This window comes from Bos mutus, chromosome 3, assembly GCF_027580195.1.
Source record: "Bos mutus isolate GX-2022 chromosome 3, NWIPB_WYAK_1.1, whole genome shotgun sequence".
Classification (NCBI taxonomy): Eukaryota; Metazoa; Chordata; class Mammalia; order Artiodactyla; family Bovidae; genus Bos; species Bos mutus.
The window spans coordinates 87,351,265-87,365,214 of record NC_091619.1 but is presented as its reverse complement, the minus strand read 5'-3'; the positions used below and the strand labels follow the sequence as shown (position 1 = coordinate 87,365,214).

Here is a 13,950-nt window from a genome sequence, read left to right as displayed (position 1 = left end):
ATAGCCATAAAACTTCCACCTTTTTATCAGTTGGCATAGGTTAATATTTAGAGCACTGGTGATTCAGAACCATTTTCAGATATGAACTATTAATCAGAAATAAGTAGTAATATATCTGATAAGTAGCAACAGGCACATTGACTTTTGTCTATTAATTAAAAGCACCAGACAACATGATTTTATCTTCTGATAAGAAGTCAATTAGCACATCAGCCCCAAACCATCTCAATGAATGTCAGCTCCCAGAGGCACAAAGGCCCTGCTTTTCCTTACAGAGTTATCAGTAAGTTTCTTTAGCACAAATATTTTTTAAAAATTAAGAATACCATTTATGTTTTTAACTTTTTTATTTTATAAGCAAAGATGCTCTTATTTCAGGGATTTTTTTTTTCTTTCTTAATCTTTCCTTTTGGCTGAAGCAAAATTTTATGGCTTCATTTTAAAAACATAAAGAAGAAAGTGAAGTCGCTCAGTTGCGTCCAACTCTTTGCAACCCCATGGACTATACCTACCAGGCTCCTCGGTCCATGGCATTCTCCAGGCAAGAGTACTGGAGTGGGTTGCCATTTCCCTCTCCCAGGGATCTTCCCGACCCAGGGATCGAACCCGGGTCTCCCGCATTGCAAGCAGACGCTTTACCATCTGAGACACCAGGGAAGCCTTAAAAAGACATAGACAACTTAAAAACATACACAACTCCCAAATTTACATCTCTAACCTAGACATCTCTCTCAAGAGTTCTAGATACTTCGTCAGCCTTCACACTGCTTCCATTTGGTTGTCTCAACATAATACATGCCAAACCAAACTTTACTTTCTGCAGATGTGCTCTTCCTGAAGTTGGCCTCATCTCAATGATGAGTGGCAACCCACCTTTCTAGTTGCTCAGGTCCAAAACCTTGAAGACCTTCTTGATTCTTGTATTATACCCCACCTCCAATCACAGCCATCTGTCAGCCTGACTCTCACATTTATATCCTGAATCCAAAATTACAAATCTCAACTCAACCATGGTACCCTCCTCCAAGCTACCATTGTCTTTCACTTAAATTATTGCAACAAACTCGTAACAGGTCCCAGGTTCTTCCTCTACGTTCTTCTTTCAAGACAGCAGCCAAGATGATTCTTTAAAATACAAGTCAGATCATTTCTGTTCTTGTGCTCAAAACCTTTCACTGTTTTTTTTTTTTTTTAATATTACTTAGAATAAATGCCAATGTTCTTCGATGGTCTACAAAAACAAAAACCCCTGGTCCTTTGTTATATCTCTGACCTCGTCTCCTACCAGTCTCCTTCATCACTGCTCCAGCCACACCAGCCTCCTTGCTATTCTACCAGCACATCTAACAGGCTCTTGCCCAGGACAGCTGCATTCCTTTCCCACTCTCCCTAGAACATACTGGATAGATATGGCTCTGTTCTTCATCTGCTTTCTGTCTTTGAGGTCATCTGTCAGCCCTTTAAAACTACAACGTCCACTTCCTCTACCTACTTCCTTAACTCTTTTTTGCTTTATTATTTTTTCTATATTTATTAAAATTCCACATAGTGAATATTTTACTGTTTATATATTTATCATCTGTCTCCTCTGATCAGAATGCAACCTCCATAATTTTTGTCTGGTTTGTTTACTGCTATACCCCCAACACCTAGAACAATTCTGGGGACATAAAAGGCCCTGAAATATTTTTAATATTGAATGATTTGAATGCATATGTCCTCTAATTTTGGAGACAGAAATGGCAACCCACTCCAGTGTTCTTGCCTGGAGAATCCCAGGGACGGGGGAGCCTGATGGGCTGCCGTCATGGGGTTGCACAGAGTTGGACATGACTGAAGCGACTTAGCAGCAGCAGCAGCAGTCCTCTAATTAGAGAGTTTTATGCTTATAGTATTTACTGATATTTTGAAATAAATATTTAGTGTCTTATTACATACATTTTATTTGTTCTGTTTTCCCTCATTTTCCTTGTGTTTGACTGACTGAGTTTCTTCTCTTTTTCTTCATTCTGTTTTTTTGTTTGTTTGGAAAGTACACACTCTATGTCTGTCTTTTGACAATTACATTAGTAAAATTACAGTATGAAAGACAGGAAAGGGCACAAATCATGAGTACAGCTCAATAAATTTTCCCAAAGTGAATATGAGGATCGGATGGTAACATATTTTTTTTCCTTTACCCAGCACCAGGAGCAAATGAGCAAATATCCTTCTGCTCCCTGGTGTTTGTCTTTAATGTTCTTCTTCTTTTTTTTTAATGGAAGGAAGGAGTTCTTTTTATTTTGTTCATTTTTTTTCGAAAGAGACCTATTCATATAGAAGGAATTAGAAAAACAACTGTATATTTTTTTTCCCTCGAAACTTTCCTCTCTGTGTTCGTGCCCACTTTCCTTGACTAAGCATTTTGTGCTCCTCATCACAAGTATTGCAGAGAACTCTTCAGGGGGGTTTAGCACAAGTTTATTACAGACTCCCTTTGTGCTTTAGCGGTATGTACAGATTACTCAGAAGAATTTTCTTCAGACTGTTGCAACATAGTGTGATCCCGAAATCTGCAGTGACTCTTCAAGGACAATACGTAATTGCTTGAAAATGCCTTCAGCCCTGTGTTCAGGCCTCTCCTTTAACTCTTATTTACTTCAGCTTGTTTCCCTCCCCTTCTGCCCTTCCATTTTTTTCTATAGTCCAAATGAGTCTATCCGTTTTTCATCTAAAGATGTGGCTTTTGATTTAGTACTGCCTCTGTGCTTTCTCATGTGTCATTTATCTCATTAGAAATGTATTTATTTGTCCTATTTCTTAATTTTTAAAAAAATTTTTATGGTTTAAGAGCACTTGAGGTCTACTCTTGTAAATTTCTAAGTACACAATATAGTATTGTTAACAACAGGCATAGTGCTATCCATTCTGTGTGGACATAATTCTTTGAGGTCCCAACTTTATACAGGAGTCTCCTATTGTATGGGCTTCCCTCGTGGCTCAGTGTTAAAGAATGCACCTGCCAAGGCAGGAGACACAGGTTTGATCCCTGGGTCAGGAAGATCCCCTGAAGGAGGAAAAGGCAACCCACTCCAGTATTCTTGCCTGGAGAATCCCACGGACAGAGGAGCCCGCCGAGCTGCACTCCATGGGGTCACGGAAGAGTCGGATATGACTGGGTATGCACACATGCACGCTCGGATTATACACTCGCTTTGGGCAGGCCCTGGGATATAGCTCCTGTCCTCTGCACACCATGCATTCAAAACAGGAGAACAAAGGATTCAGAGCTCAGTGAAAGGCCTCAGGGCGAGAGCAGCTTTGGTGCTCACTCATTTCTCAGGGTTCCTGGTTCCTGCAGGCATGTGGATACTTCCTTTTAAGTCAATTCTGTGATGCTTTAATGAATTGTCCCCCCCACCCCCAATTTTCTTCTTCACTTTAGTTGTTTTAGTCAGAAGAATCATTAAGATTGTCAAATCTAACGTACTCTCTCACTGAAGTCTGATTTATTATTTCATTCTTTCCTTTAACAAAGTTTTGTTGGTTGCAGGTTGCAGATACAGAGAAAAATGTCAAACGGTCTCTGACCCCAAGGTGTTCACAGTGAACCATGGGAAACAAACATGTACACCATGAGTTATAAAGTAAAGCATGCTGTAATTGTTTTAGAAAAGTAAGTGAGCAAAGAGAACTGACAGTTATTTAGCAATGAACCAGATACTTTATATGCACTGACAAAGAGCCCTGGGAAATAATAAATAGTACTGTCCCCATGTGTACATAAAAGTAAGTGAACTTCCCAGGGTTGTAGGATTAATACATAGTGGTTTGGTGTCCCAGAAACGTTTGAATCTAAAAAGAACCAAATACATCACTTTTCTGACAAAGGCTGTTTCCGGTAGCATGTACAGATGCATCCAACAGTGAGAGTTGGATCTCATAAAGAAGGCTGAATGCGGAAGAATTGATGCTTTTGAATTATGTTGGAGAAGACTCTTGAGAGTCCCCTGGAAAGCAAGAAGATCAAACAAGTCCATCCTAAAGGAAATCAACCCTAAATATTCATTGGAAGGACTGATGCTGAAGCTCCAATACTTTGGCCACCTTGCAAAGAAACGATTCACAGGAAAAGACCCTGATGCTGGAAAAGATTGAGGGCAGGAGGAGAAGGGGATGACAGAGGATGAGATGGTCAGATGGCATCACTGACTCAATGGATGTGAGTTTGAGCAAACACTGGGAGATAGTGAAGGACAGGGAAGGCTGGCATGCTGCAGTCCAGGGGGTCGCAAAGAGTCAGACATGATTTAGTGACTGAAGAATGAAAACCTAATATGGAAAACTGGTCATTCCATTGCTGTTTTGGTGTCCTAGAAACAGAGAGGAGTGAGCAACTATGGTCCCTGGAGAGTGGGAAAGTGGAGTATAGGTCCTCAGAAGAACTGACTTCGGAGATAGATCCTGAAAGATAGCTAAGACATCAGCAGATAGAGGGTGGGCAGAAAGGCATTTCAGACACAGGAAAGAGTTCAGGCAAAGTGATGGGGCACTTAAGCACATGACACAGTCAGTTAACTTAGAATAAACAGTGTGTAGGGAAGGAAGTGCATGGCAGGGATGCAGTCAACTAGCCTAGAGGCAGATTTTATAAGGCCTGAGTCAATCTTATGATTGTAATATATTCTTATAGCTTTGATTGTAACACGTTATGGCATGTCAGTGGTTTGCCGTGAGTAGACATCTGTTTTGTCTATCCAGTGTCTACTTTTTTCCCTATGATAACAGCTCTTAACTTGGGAAATCCTTCAATCTGAAATGATACTGTTTTGGTAAACTAATTCTGCCTCCAGCTACGGATATGAATTTATGACATAGGCCTGGGTCAGTCAGAGGATCCTATCCCACATTCATGATGCTTGGATCGAGATTGGCATGTGACACAATCAAGCCAGTAAGACTCAAATCTGGACCTTTTCTTAAAGCTGTTGAGAGGATAAACATTTCCAGCTTTCTGTTGGGGTTCCTAAGAGGATAGATAGCGTGTAAATCTGTCACTGCCAGGTGCCACCTTGTCTCCACAGGCATAGAGTTTGCTTGAAGATGGAGCCAAGAGGGAGGGGAACAAAGCCAGGAGCAAAAAAAAGTAACGCTAAGTCCCTGGGATACTGTTTGTGTCCCTGAGTCCAGCCATGTCCAGACCTTCTCTAGGTGAGCCTCCTTCTCCTCTTTTGCTTAACACAATATGATTTTATTACAGTTACTTGCAATCAAGAGTTTTGACTCACATGAAGATAAAAATTCAACCTGAATAAAGTCAAATAATCGTATCATACTATGTCATCAATGTGTCAATGTCTTGAGTCTACAAAAAACGACAGGTTCTGGAGATATAAGAAGAAATGAGTAAACATTGAATTGTGTAACTATTATGCAACATACTGTCAGATTTGGTCTGTGCCAAACTCCAGTGAAATCTATATTATGATCCCTTTTTATAAATGAAGAAATTGAGGAATATGAAGGATTATGTTACACAGCTAAAAGTATAAGAGCCTTGATTTGAACTTGGGCCTTCTACCTCTAAATCTAGTACAGCTGCCTCACTCAGGCAAGTGATTTGATGTATAATAGATGCTAGGTGAATATTTATAAAATCAATTAAAATCTTGGTCACACACAGCTTTAAAATAATTCAGTAATGGTAAAAAGAACCAGGAAAAAATGAAACTCACAGTAGTCAATGGGGTGCCTGGCCGGATGGAAGTCCTCAGGACAAGCCTCCACCTGGATGATGTCCATCGCAGCATCCTGCTTTCTGGGTGGCATGATTCTCCCACCTGTGTGGTCTTCTGCCATCTGGGTTTTCCCAGGTATCTCTTCATAGACATCCACCTAAACCCATGTAACAAGGACAGTCCTGCACAGTTTTGACTTAACTATTGGTTTTTCGCTTACTAATGCTATTCTGTATTCATTCATTCCTCCCAGCTAGCCATTGTTTGTTGTTTTATTTAACACAGTCTCATTTCTCTAAGTTTCACAAGGGCACATACAATGTCTTTTGTTCCCCTCTGAATAGCCATCAGATGTCTGGCTTGGAGGCAGGCCCACAGGATGCAATCAGGCTTATAATGGCAGGCTGACCATGGAATAGGCTCTTGATATATCTTATCTTATCTTGATGTTCATGACATCTCATTCAAAAAATACCATTATTTTTCTTGATAAAGAATTTAGAAAGGTTAAATAACTGGCCTCTGGTCTCACAGCTAGTCATCTGCCCAGGCAGGACTGGATCCCAGAGCCCTGTGCTCTTGGCTGCCAGGGATACACTGAAAAAGAGAGCATGCATGCTTTTGCTCTTTCATGGTCAGTATCTTCAATCATATCAGATTTCTCTGGTGGCTCAGTGGTCAAGAATCTACCTGCAGTGCAAAAGCTGCAGGAGATGTGGGTTCATTCCATGAGTCAGAAAGATTCCCTAGAGGAGGACATGGCAACCCACTATAGTATTCCTGCCTGGAGGATCGCATGGACAGAAGAGCCTGACAGTCCATAGGGTTGCACAGAGTCGGATTCAACTAACCGACTGAGCACGCACACACCCTTAATCATGCTCCTCTGCTGCCTTTCTCATCATGAAACGCTCCTGATGAACCCCTCCCTGATCTCTGGTCCCACCACCCATCTTAACACATCATGTCACTCCCCTGTCTCTGGTCCCTGTCTTTCATTATTAATGACTTCTCTGAATTATGCTTTTTTATATTCTGTAAACACCCAACCTATTCCAGTGAGGCCTCTGGGCCTACACCTCAGTTGAGGCCCATACCACCACCAAGACATCTGATTTACCCAAGCTCTGCACGGGGGACTGGAACAATTTGATGTGATGTGACAGACCACCTGATCTGCCTCTTGAGAAGTCTGTATGCAGGTCAGGAAGCAACAGTTAGAACTGGAACAACAGACTGGTTCCAAATAGGAAAAGGAGTACGTCAAGGCTGTATACTGTCACCCTGCTTATTTAACTTATATGCAGAGTACATCATGAGAAACACTGGACTGGAAGAAACACAAGCTGGAATCAAGATTGCTGGGAGAAATATCAATAACCTCAAATATGCAGATGACACCATCCTTATGGCAGAAAGTGAAGAGGAACTAAAAAGCCTCTTGATGAAAATGAAAGTGGAGAGTGAAAAAGTTGGCTTAAAGCTCAACATTCAGAAAACGAAGATCATGGCATCTGGTCCCATCACTTCATGGGAAATAGATGGGGAAACAGTGGAAACAGTGTCAGACTTTATTTTTCTGGGCTCCAAAATCACTGCAGATGGTGACTGCAGCCATGAAATTAAAAGACGCTTACTCCTTGGAAGGAAAGTCATGTCCAACCTAGATAGCATATTCAAAAGCAGAGACATTTCTTTGCCAACAAAGGTCCGTCTACTCAAGGCTATGGTTTTTCTTGTGGTCATGTATGGATGTGAGAGTTGGACTGTGAAGAAGGCTGAGCACCGAAGAATTGATGCTTTTGAACTGTGGTGTTGGAGAAGACTCTTGAGAGTCGCTTGGACTGCAAGGAGATCCAACTAGTCCATTCTGAGGGAGATCAGCCCTGGGATTTCTTTGGAGGGAATGATGCTAAAGCTGAAACTCCAGTACTTTGGCCACCTCATTGGAAAAGACTCTGATGCTGGGAGGGATTGTGGGTAAGAGGAGAAGGGGACGACAGAGTATGAGATGGCTGGATGGCATCACTGACTCGATGGACATGAGTCTGAGTGAACTCCAGGAGTTGGTGATGGACAGGGAGGCCTGGAGTGCTGCGATTCATGGGGTCACAAAGAGTCGGACATGACTGAGCGACTGATCTGTTCTGATCTGATCTGACAGGCCCATCTCAAACAGGCATCCCAGATGTTTTGAACCCTGGTAACAGCCCCGGTGGTATCTGTTATTTAAGCCTCTGACTGTTTTGAAGGAGATAGTGTCCATTGGATGTGGATATACACATATACAGTGTTTCCTATCAACAATCAGTGTTATCTGATTAGTTAATTAACAACAATATACTTCATTTTCATGGTAGCTTACAGTTTACAAAGCACCTTCATCTACATTATTTCATTATCAAAGATAAGACAGTTCGGATGGGAGTGGGGATGGTAATCAGATAGGGGTTATTTATACTCATTTTACACATGAGATGCCTAAGCTCAGAGATTAGGTCCCTTTTAAGCAGAGCCTCAGAGCACAGAACTTCAGGAGGCCCTCCCATCAGGTCCCACAAAAGCAGGGTGGGCACCTGAGTTGTCTCTTTGAATTTGCCCTCCGGGTGTCTTGCTGAACTCACACTAATCTCAGCCCAGTTTATGAGACCTACTTCACAGCTAATAAGAAATCAGAGGCTAGAGTTCAGTGTTCTTGTCCCATCAATTTCTTTTATAAGACACCCAACACCCATTCCATCTTCTGTCTTTCTGGAGAGTTGCATGGTTCAGCCTCTAAAAAGTCACTTCATGAACTGAACCTATTATATGGATGTCCTGGACTGTTTGATCTGGAACCCTAGAATTACAGATACCTTGAAAAGATGGTCTAAGTGTAGATCTTCTGTGTTTTGAAGTTTCAGTTGGTATGGTTCTTTTTCCTTCATTTGTTTATCTTCATCTTCGTTTTGGGGTCTGAAATGTGAAGCGATACCAGGGAAAAAGTGAAGATGAGAGAGTTTTGATGATAGTGTACCCCTCAATCCTAAATGAAATGAATGAGGGAAATGAATTTAAACAGAGCTGAACCCTCCTCTTCCCCTTCCCCCTTCTCCTTCCCTTTCTCCTTTAAAGATGAGAGGACCAGGATCAAGTCAACCATAGAAAATTTCCCTGCATTTCTGGCTGTTCCAGTCAATGCCAGAGTGAATTCCTGCTTAAAATCTAACTTCCTATTGGCTGATGGATAAAATATCAGCCCCACTGTGATTTGGCCCCCACCCTTCTTTCCAACTCCATCCTCTCTGCTTCTTGTCTCCATGTTTATGCTAATCTACACTCTAATTCCCCAAACTTTCCATCCTATCTTGAGCAACTCTTCCTTCATATTTGCTAGTTCCTTTTTCAGTCCTGCCTTCCACATCTTACACTGCAGAGAAACAGAGCACCCTTTCCAGTCTGTCTAAATCGGCTCCCCTCTGAGAAGTGTTGCCTGACTCTCTTTTATCCCTCTGTTTTATATTAAAATGTACAGTCTACAGATCTGCTGCTGGCTCTCCCATTTTTCCTTGACACTAACTAAAAATCAGGGCTCTATTAATTCACGTGTGTACCTCCAGCACTAACGCTTTGTAACCCGCAGTAGCAAAGTCTTCCAGCTAGTATTCCCTCATGAAAGGCATGACTACCACACACCTGTGTACTGACAATAGCTGCAGTGGAGGAGTGGAGGGGGGAGTCAAGGTGAAGAGTATAGTCAGCAAGCTGAGGCCCGGCGACAGAACACTGAGGAGCATCAGCGTCCAGATATGAACGTCTGTTTCTGGCAACATAGTGAAGCAGAGAGTTCTACAACCACTTTTACATGGAAGGCAGAGACAGAGAGCCCTCAAAGAAAAGCAGAAGTGGTCATGCAGGAAGGAGAAACACCAGGAGAGAGAAATATTCTGTGACAATGGGAAGAATTTTAAAGAGTCTCATTCATCCAATGACTGGTGACTCTTATCCACCATTAAGGCCACTAAGTCTAGAACAGGGGCTGTGGAGGGAGGGCTGGGATGAGCCCCTATTCTGCCTCTAAGATCCTAAGATGAACCTTTCTAAAAGTCAAATGTTTCCATCTGTAAATGAAAAGTCGTAATGCTAGTCTCCACAGTTGCCATGAAAGTGAAATGTGATAAAAATGTTGAAAGCCTAACACTGCTTACAGCATGTAATTGGCTCTCATAACTGTCAGTGTCCTTTTCTCCATCACAGCATCTGCTGAGTTAGAATTACCCAAGGCTTCTCTTCCCATTGCTGAAATTTTTCCTAAGGCATTTACCTGCCTTGCTGATGTACATGTCCTTTGTAATCCATCTTTCTATCCCCCAGGTTTCGTCCAGTAGTTTCTACATGGCTGGGATCTCCATGAATAACTGTCAAATTACATTTAATGTTGTGACTCGTAGGAATGCTAGGGGTATATTATTTCTGCTTTAAAACTCTTTCGTGGCTTCCATTGACTTATAGAATAAGGTTTAAAACTGTGCCGTCCAAGAGGTCACTGTTCACATGTGACTTTTGAACATCTGAAATGTGTACGGTCCAAACTCAAGCTGTTTGTGTAAAACACATCTGGATCTTTAAGACTTGGTGTGAAGAAAAGGATCTAAAATATTTCAGTAGAAACTTTAATACTAATTGAAATGATAATGTTTGGGATATATTAGGATCATTTCTTTTTTTCTTTTTTTTTTTTGCATTTTAGAAGATAGCTACTAGAGGCATTTTAAGTGACATATGTGATTTGCATTATATTTCCACCAGACAGGATTGGTCTGAATGATTAATTAGGGAATGCAGGTCCTCCTGAATCTTGCTCTGTATATGGCCTCATTCCTGCTGCTCCACACCACACTTTATGCGCAAGCATCATCCAGCTCTTCGTGGGCACCTGTAATGACCTCACTGTGCAATACTGCATCTTTGCCCCCCACCTTGTCCTCTGCCTGGAACATGCATCCTGCCATTTTCACCCGGCCAGTTCCTACATGTTTTCATGATTCAGCTCAGCTGTCACTCTTGCAGAAAGCATGCCTACCACCTCACTTCTGTGTTTTCATAACTTTTAACAGTGATTATCTGATATTGTAAATTCCTACTTCCATGGTCATTTTCCCCTCCAAGTGACCCCCTCACCACTACCACTCTGGTCTTCATTCTTAAGCTGAATTAAGTATAGGGAATACATTCTATTCATTTCTGTACCTGAGAATCTAGCAGTGTCTGAACAGAGAAAAAGCTCAATAAATGTTGAACTAAGTAGCTAATCATCTGACATGTGCTTACTCCGTGCCCAGCACTGTGTTAGGTGCCAAAGAGTAATCACAGGACTCATGAATTCAAGGTCAGGCAGGAGCTCAAGGATAGAGATGAAGAAGGGTTTTCCTCCATGATCCAGTTTGTGTGTTTTTAGCCTCAGCCAGGAAATGCTGAGGCTAACATGCTCCTCCAGAGCTCACAGGCCATGTTTATTTTAACGCATTATAAATAACTTCCATGGGTAGGTGGTGAGAGAGACAGGCAGACTCTGAAGGATCAGGCAAAAGCACTGCTATAGGCCAAGCCCAGGTCTGGATCAAGAATGAGAAAAATGGGCCCTGCCCACAAGGACCTCAGAGAAGGGGAGAGTGAGGATGAACTCGCATCTTAGCAAACAAAGGACGGACATGATGTGAGTGCAAAAGTGTGCGTGTCTTACAGCAGCACCACAGGGAAGGGACTAGAGGAGGAGAATGAGGAAGGCTTCTTACAGGAGGGGTCATTTGATGGTTAGTAGAAGTCTGCCAGATCATTAAGTTGGGCTGAATGAAGTAAATGAGCAAAGGCAAAGAGACCTGAAACAGCACGGTGCGTTTTGGAAACTGTCAATTCTTTGGGACCCATGTGATTGTCATATGCCTGTTTGACTGTATTTCTCTCACTGGGGAACCCCCAAGCGTAGTGGCTAGCTCTCTGTCACTGCCCCAGCCCCTGAAAGTGAAAGTTTCTCAATTGTGATGCCATGGACTATACAGTCCATGGAATTCTCCAGGCCAGAATACTGGAGTGGGTAGCTGTTCCCTTCTCCAGGGGGTCTTCCCAACCCAGGGATTGAACCCAGGTCTCCCACATTGCAGGTGGATTCTTTACCAGCTGAGCCACCAGGGAAGCCCAAGAATACTGGAGTGGGTAGCCTATCTCTTCTCCAGTGGATCTTCCTGACCCAGGAATTGAACTGGGATCTCCTGCATTGTAGGCGGGTTCTTTACCAGCTGAGTTACCAGGGAACACCCAGCCCTTGTGGTTAGCAAATGGCCAGCATGTTGGGGACCCAGCAAGCCTCTGCTGAGTGAGTACAGAATGAGCTAGAATGAGGTGAACCCAAAAGGCCAGGCAGGACCTTTGAGCACCTTCTCTGTACCAGACACCTTGCAGGGTACTAGGGGTGCCGAATCAGGTCAGGCCCTAGAGACAACTGGCCCATTAAGGAAAAACAGTTCTGTCATCAGAGGGTCAGTGGCTAATTAATGCTTTTCCTTTTGAAGATAAAACTCACGTAAGTTCTTGATGGTAAAAACTCTTCCAAGCCTGAAAGTAAAGAGAAAAATGGTCATTTTCATAAATCTACCCACGTCAAACCCCAACCAGGCCTCTGTTGTTTGGTTACAGATCATTAGAGACATGACCAAAGGGTGAGGCAAGTGAGGTCTCTGTACAGAGCAAAGTAGATGCTGACAACAGAATGCTTCATGAACTGTTGCCAGTGGAGCTGAAGATCAATCAAAAAAAACAAAAAACAGGCATTTCTAAAGTCATGGTGCATGCCAGAGGTAATGTATAATTTGACTTAGAAAATTAAGTTGTTCTCTGCATGCCCATCCAGGAATGCCTCTGTTGAATAAAGAACTTTTAAACCCCATGAGCAAATAGGAATTGTGATATTTGAGCAATGTTCCAGTGAGCAAAACTGGAACAGGCAAGTATGCCAGCCATATTGGGCATTCTTCCTTTCCTGATCACACACTACCTGATCAAAAATCAGCTCTTGTATGATCTAGACTTGGCACCATTAAACTTAGGCCCCAGTGACCACAACCTAGTCCCTCATTTAGTCGCTTGTCACATATCACTCACAATCTGGAATCTAGCCAAGCACCTGAAGAGAACAGAAAATAAGCATCCAGAACGCTGCCGCAGAGTCCCCGCCCAGGAGCTCACATCCCTTCCTTTGAGGAGAGCCTCGCGGTTTGCATTCCGGGACGACTGGCTCTCATTTTCCACACAATTCTAACAGACTGGATGCGAACACTTGTTAGGAATGGGAACAAGTTAGAATGGGAACTTGTTAGGATGGGAACAAGTTAGACTGACCTTGCTTTATATCTCTGCTACATTACTTACAGTTATTTAACTTCTCTGAGCCTTGAGTTCTCATCTGTAAAAAGCAGTGATGCCAGCTCACAGGGTGACTGTGAGGATTATATGATGCCATGTGAAAAAATGAAAGTGTTAGTCACTCAGTCGTGTCTGACTTCTTTGTGACCTCATGGACTGTAGCTCGCCAGGCCCCTCTGTCCATGGGATTCTCCAAACAAGAATACTGGAGTGGGTAGCCATTCCCTTCTCCAGGGGATCTTCCCCACCCAGGGATCAAACACGGGTCTCCCACATTGCAGGCATATTCTTTGCATCTGAGCCACCATATACACAGATACTTGCCCCCAGACAGGGACCTGGTGTGTACTGGACCACATGGAAACTCACTGCTGGACACAAAGAGGTTGACCGGAGAAGGAAATAACAATTGATAGAAATAATAAAACTACAGCATATAGACAATGGCAGTTTGGCGTGAAGGCAACTCATTCTGAACACCTACAAGGGCTTAAGAGCATCTCAAGAAAAACATGAACAGTGCCCATTCAGCCCTTATGTTTCAGAGAACTCCAAGTCATCAAGAAATGGAGAAATCAGGTTCCAGCCACTGAGCTCAAAAACATGAGATGAACATAATACATGTCTGAAGGTTGAAAGAAAAATACTTTCATGCTTTTTAAATTTTGAATGGGATAAAATTGTGGTCATTTGGAAAGCTCCATTGTGCAGAAAAGTTTGTCATTTGCTGATACTGCCAGGTAAGTGAAGCATCTTTCTACTTTCGTTAATAGGAATAATAATCATTTCTAGTTTTCTGTCTCTAAAGTGTATCACCAATGAACAATCCTTTTTA

At 42.5% G+C, this 13,950-nt stretch overlaps 1 protein-coding gene across 2 annotated transcripts in view; it reads right to left on the bottom strand.

The window, feature by feature from the left end:
- FYB2 (FYN binding protein 2) overlaps window positions 1–13,950 on the bottom strand; it is a 123,738-nt gene that overhangs the window by 28,291 nt on the left and 81,497 nt on the right. For both annotated transcript variants that reach the window (XM_070367964.1, XM_070367963.1), the window contains exons 7-9: window positions 12,277–12,308; window positions 8,573–8,672; window positions 5,715–5,874 (exon numbers count right to left, since the gene is read on the bottom strand). In XM_070367964.1, coding sequence (XP_070224065.1) covers window positions 5,715–5,874; window positions 8,573–8,672; window positions 12,277–12,308 — 292 coding nt within the window. The remainder of the gene's footprint in view (window positions 1–5,714; window positions 5,875–8,572; window positions 8,673–12,276; window positions 12,309–13,950) is intronic.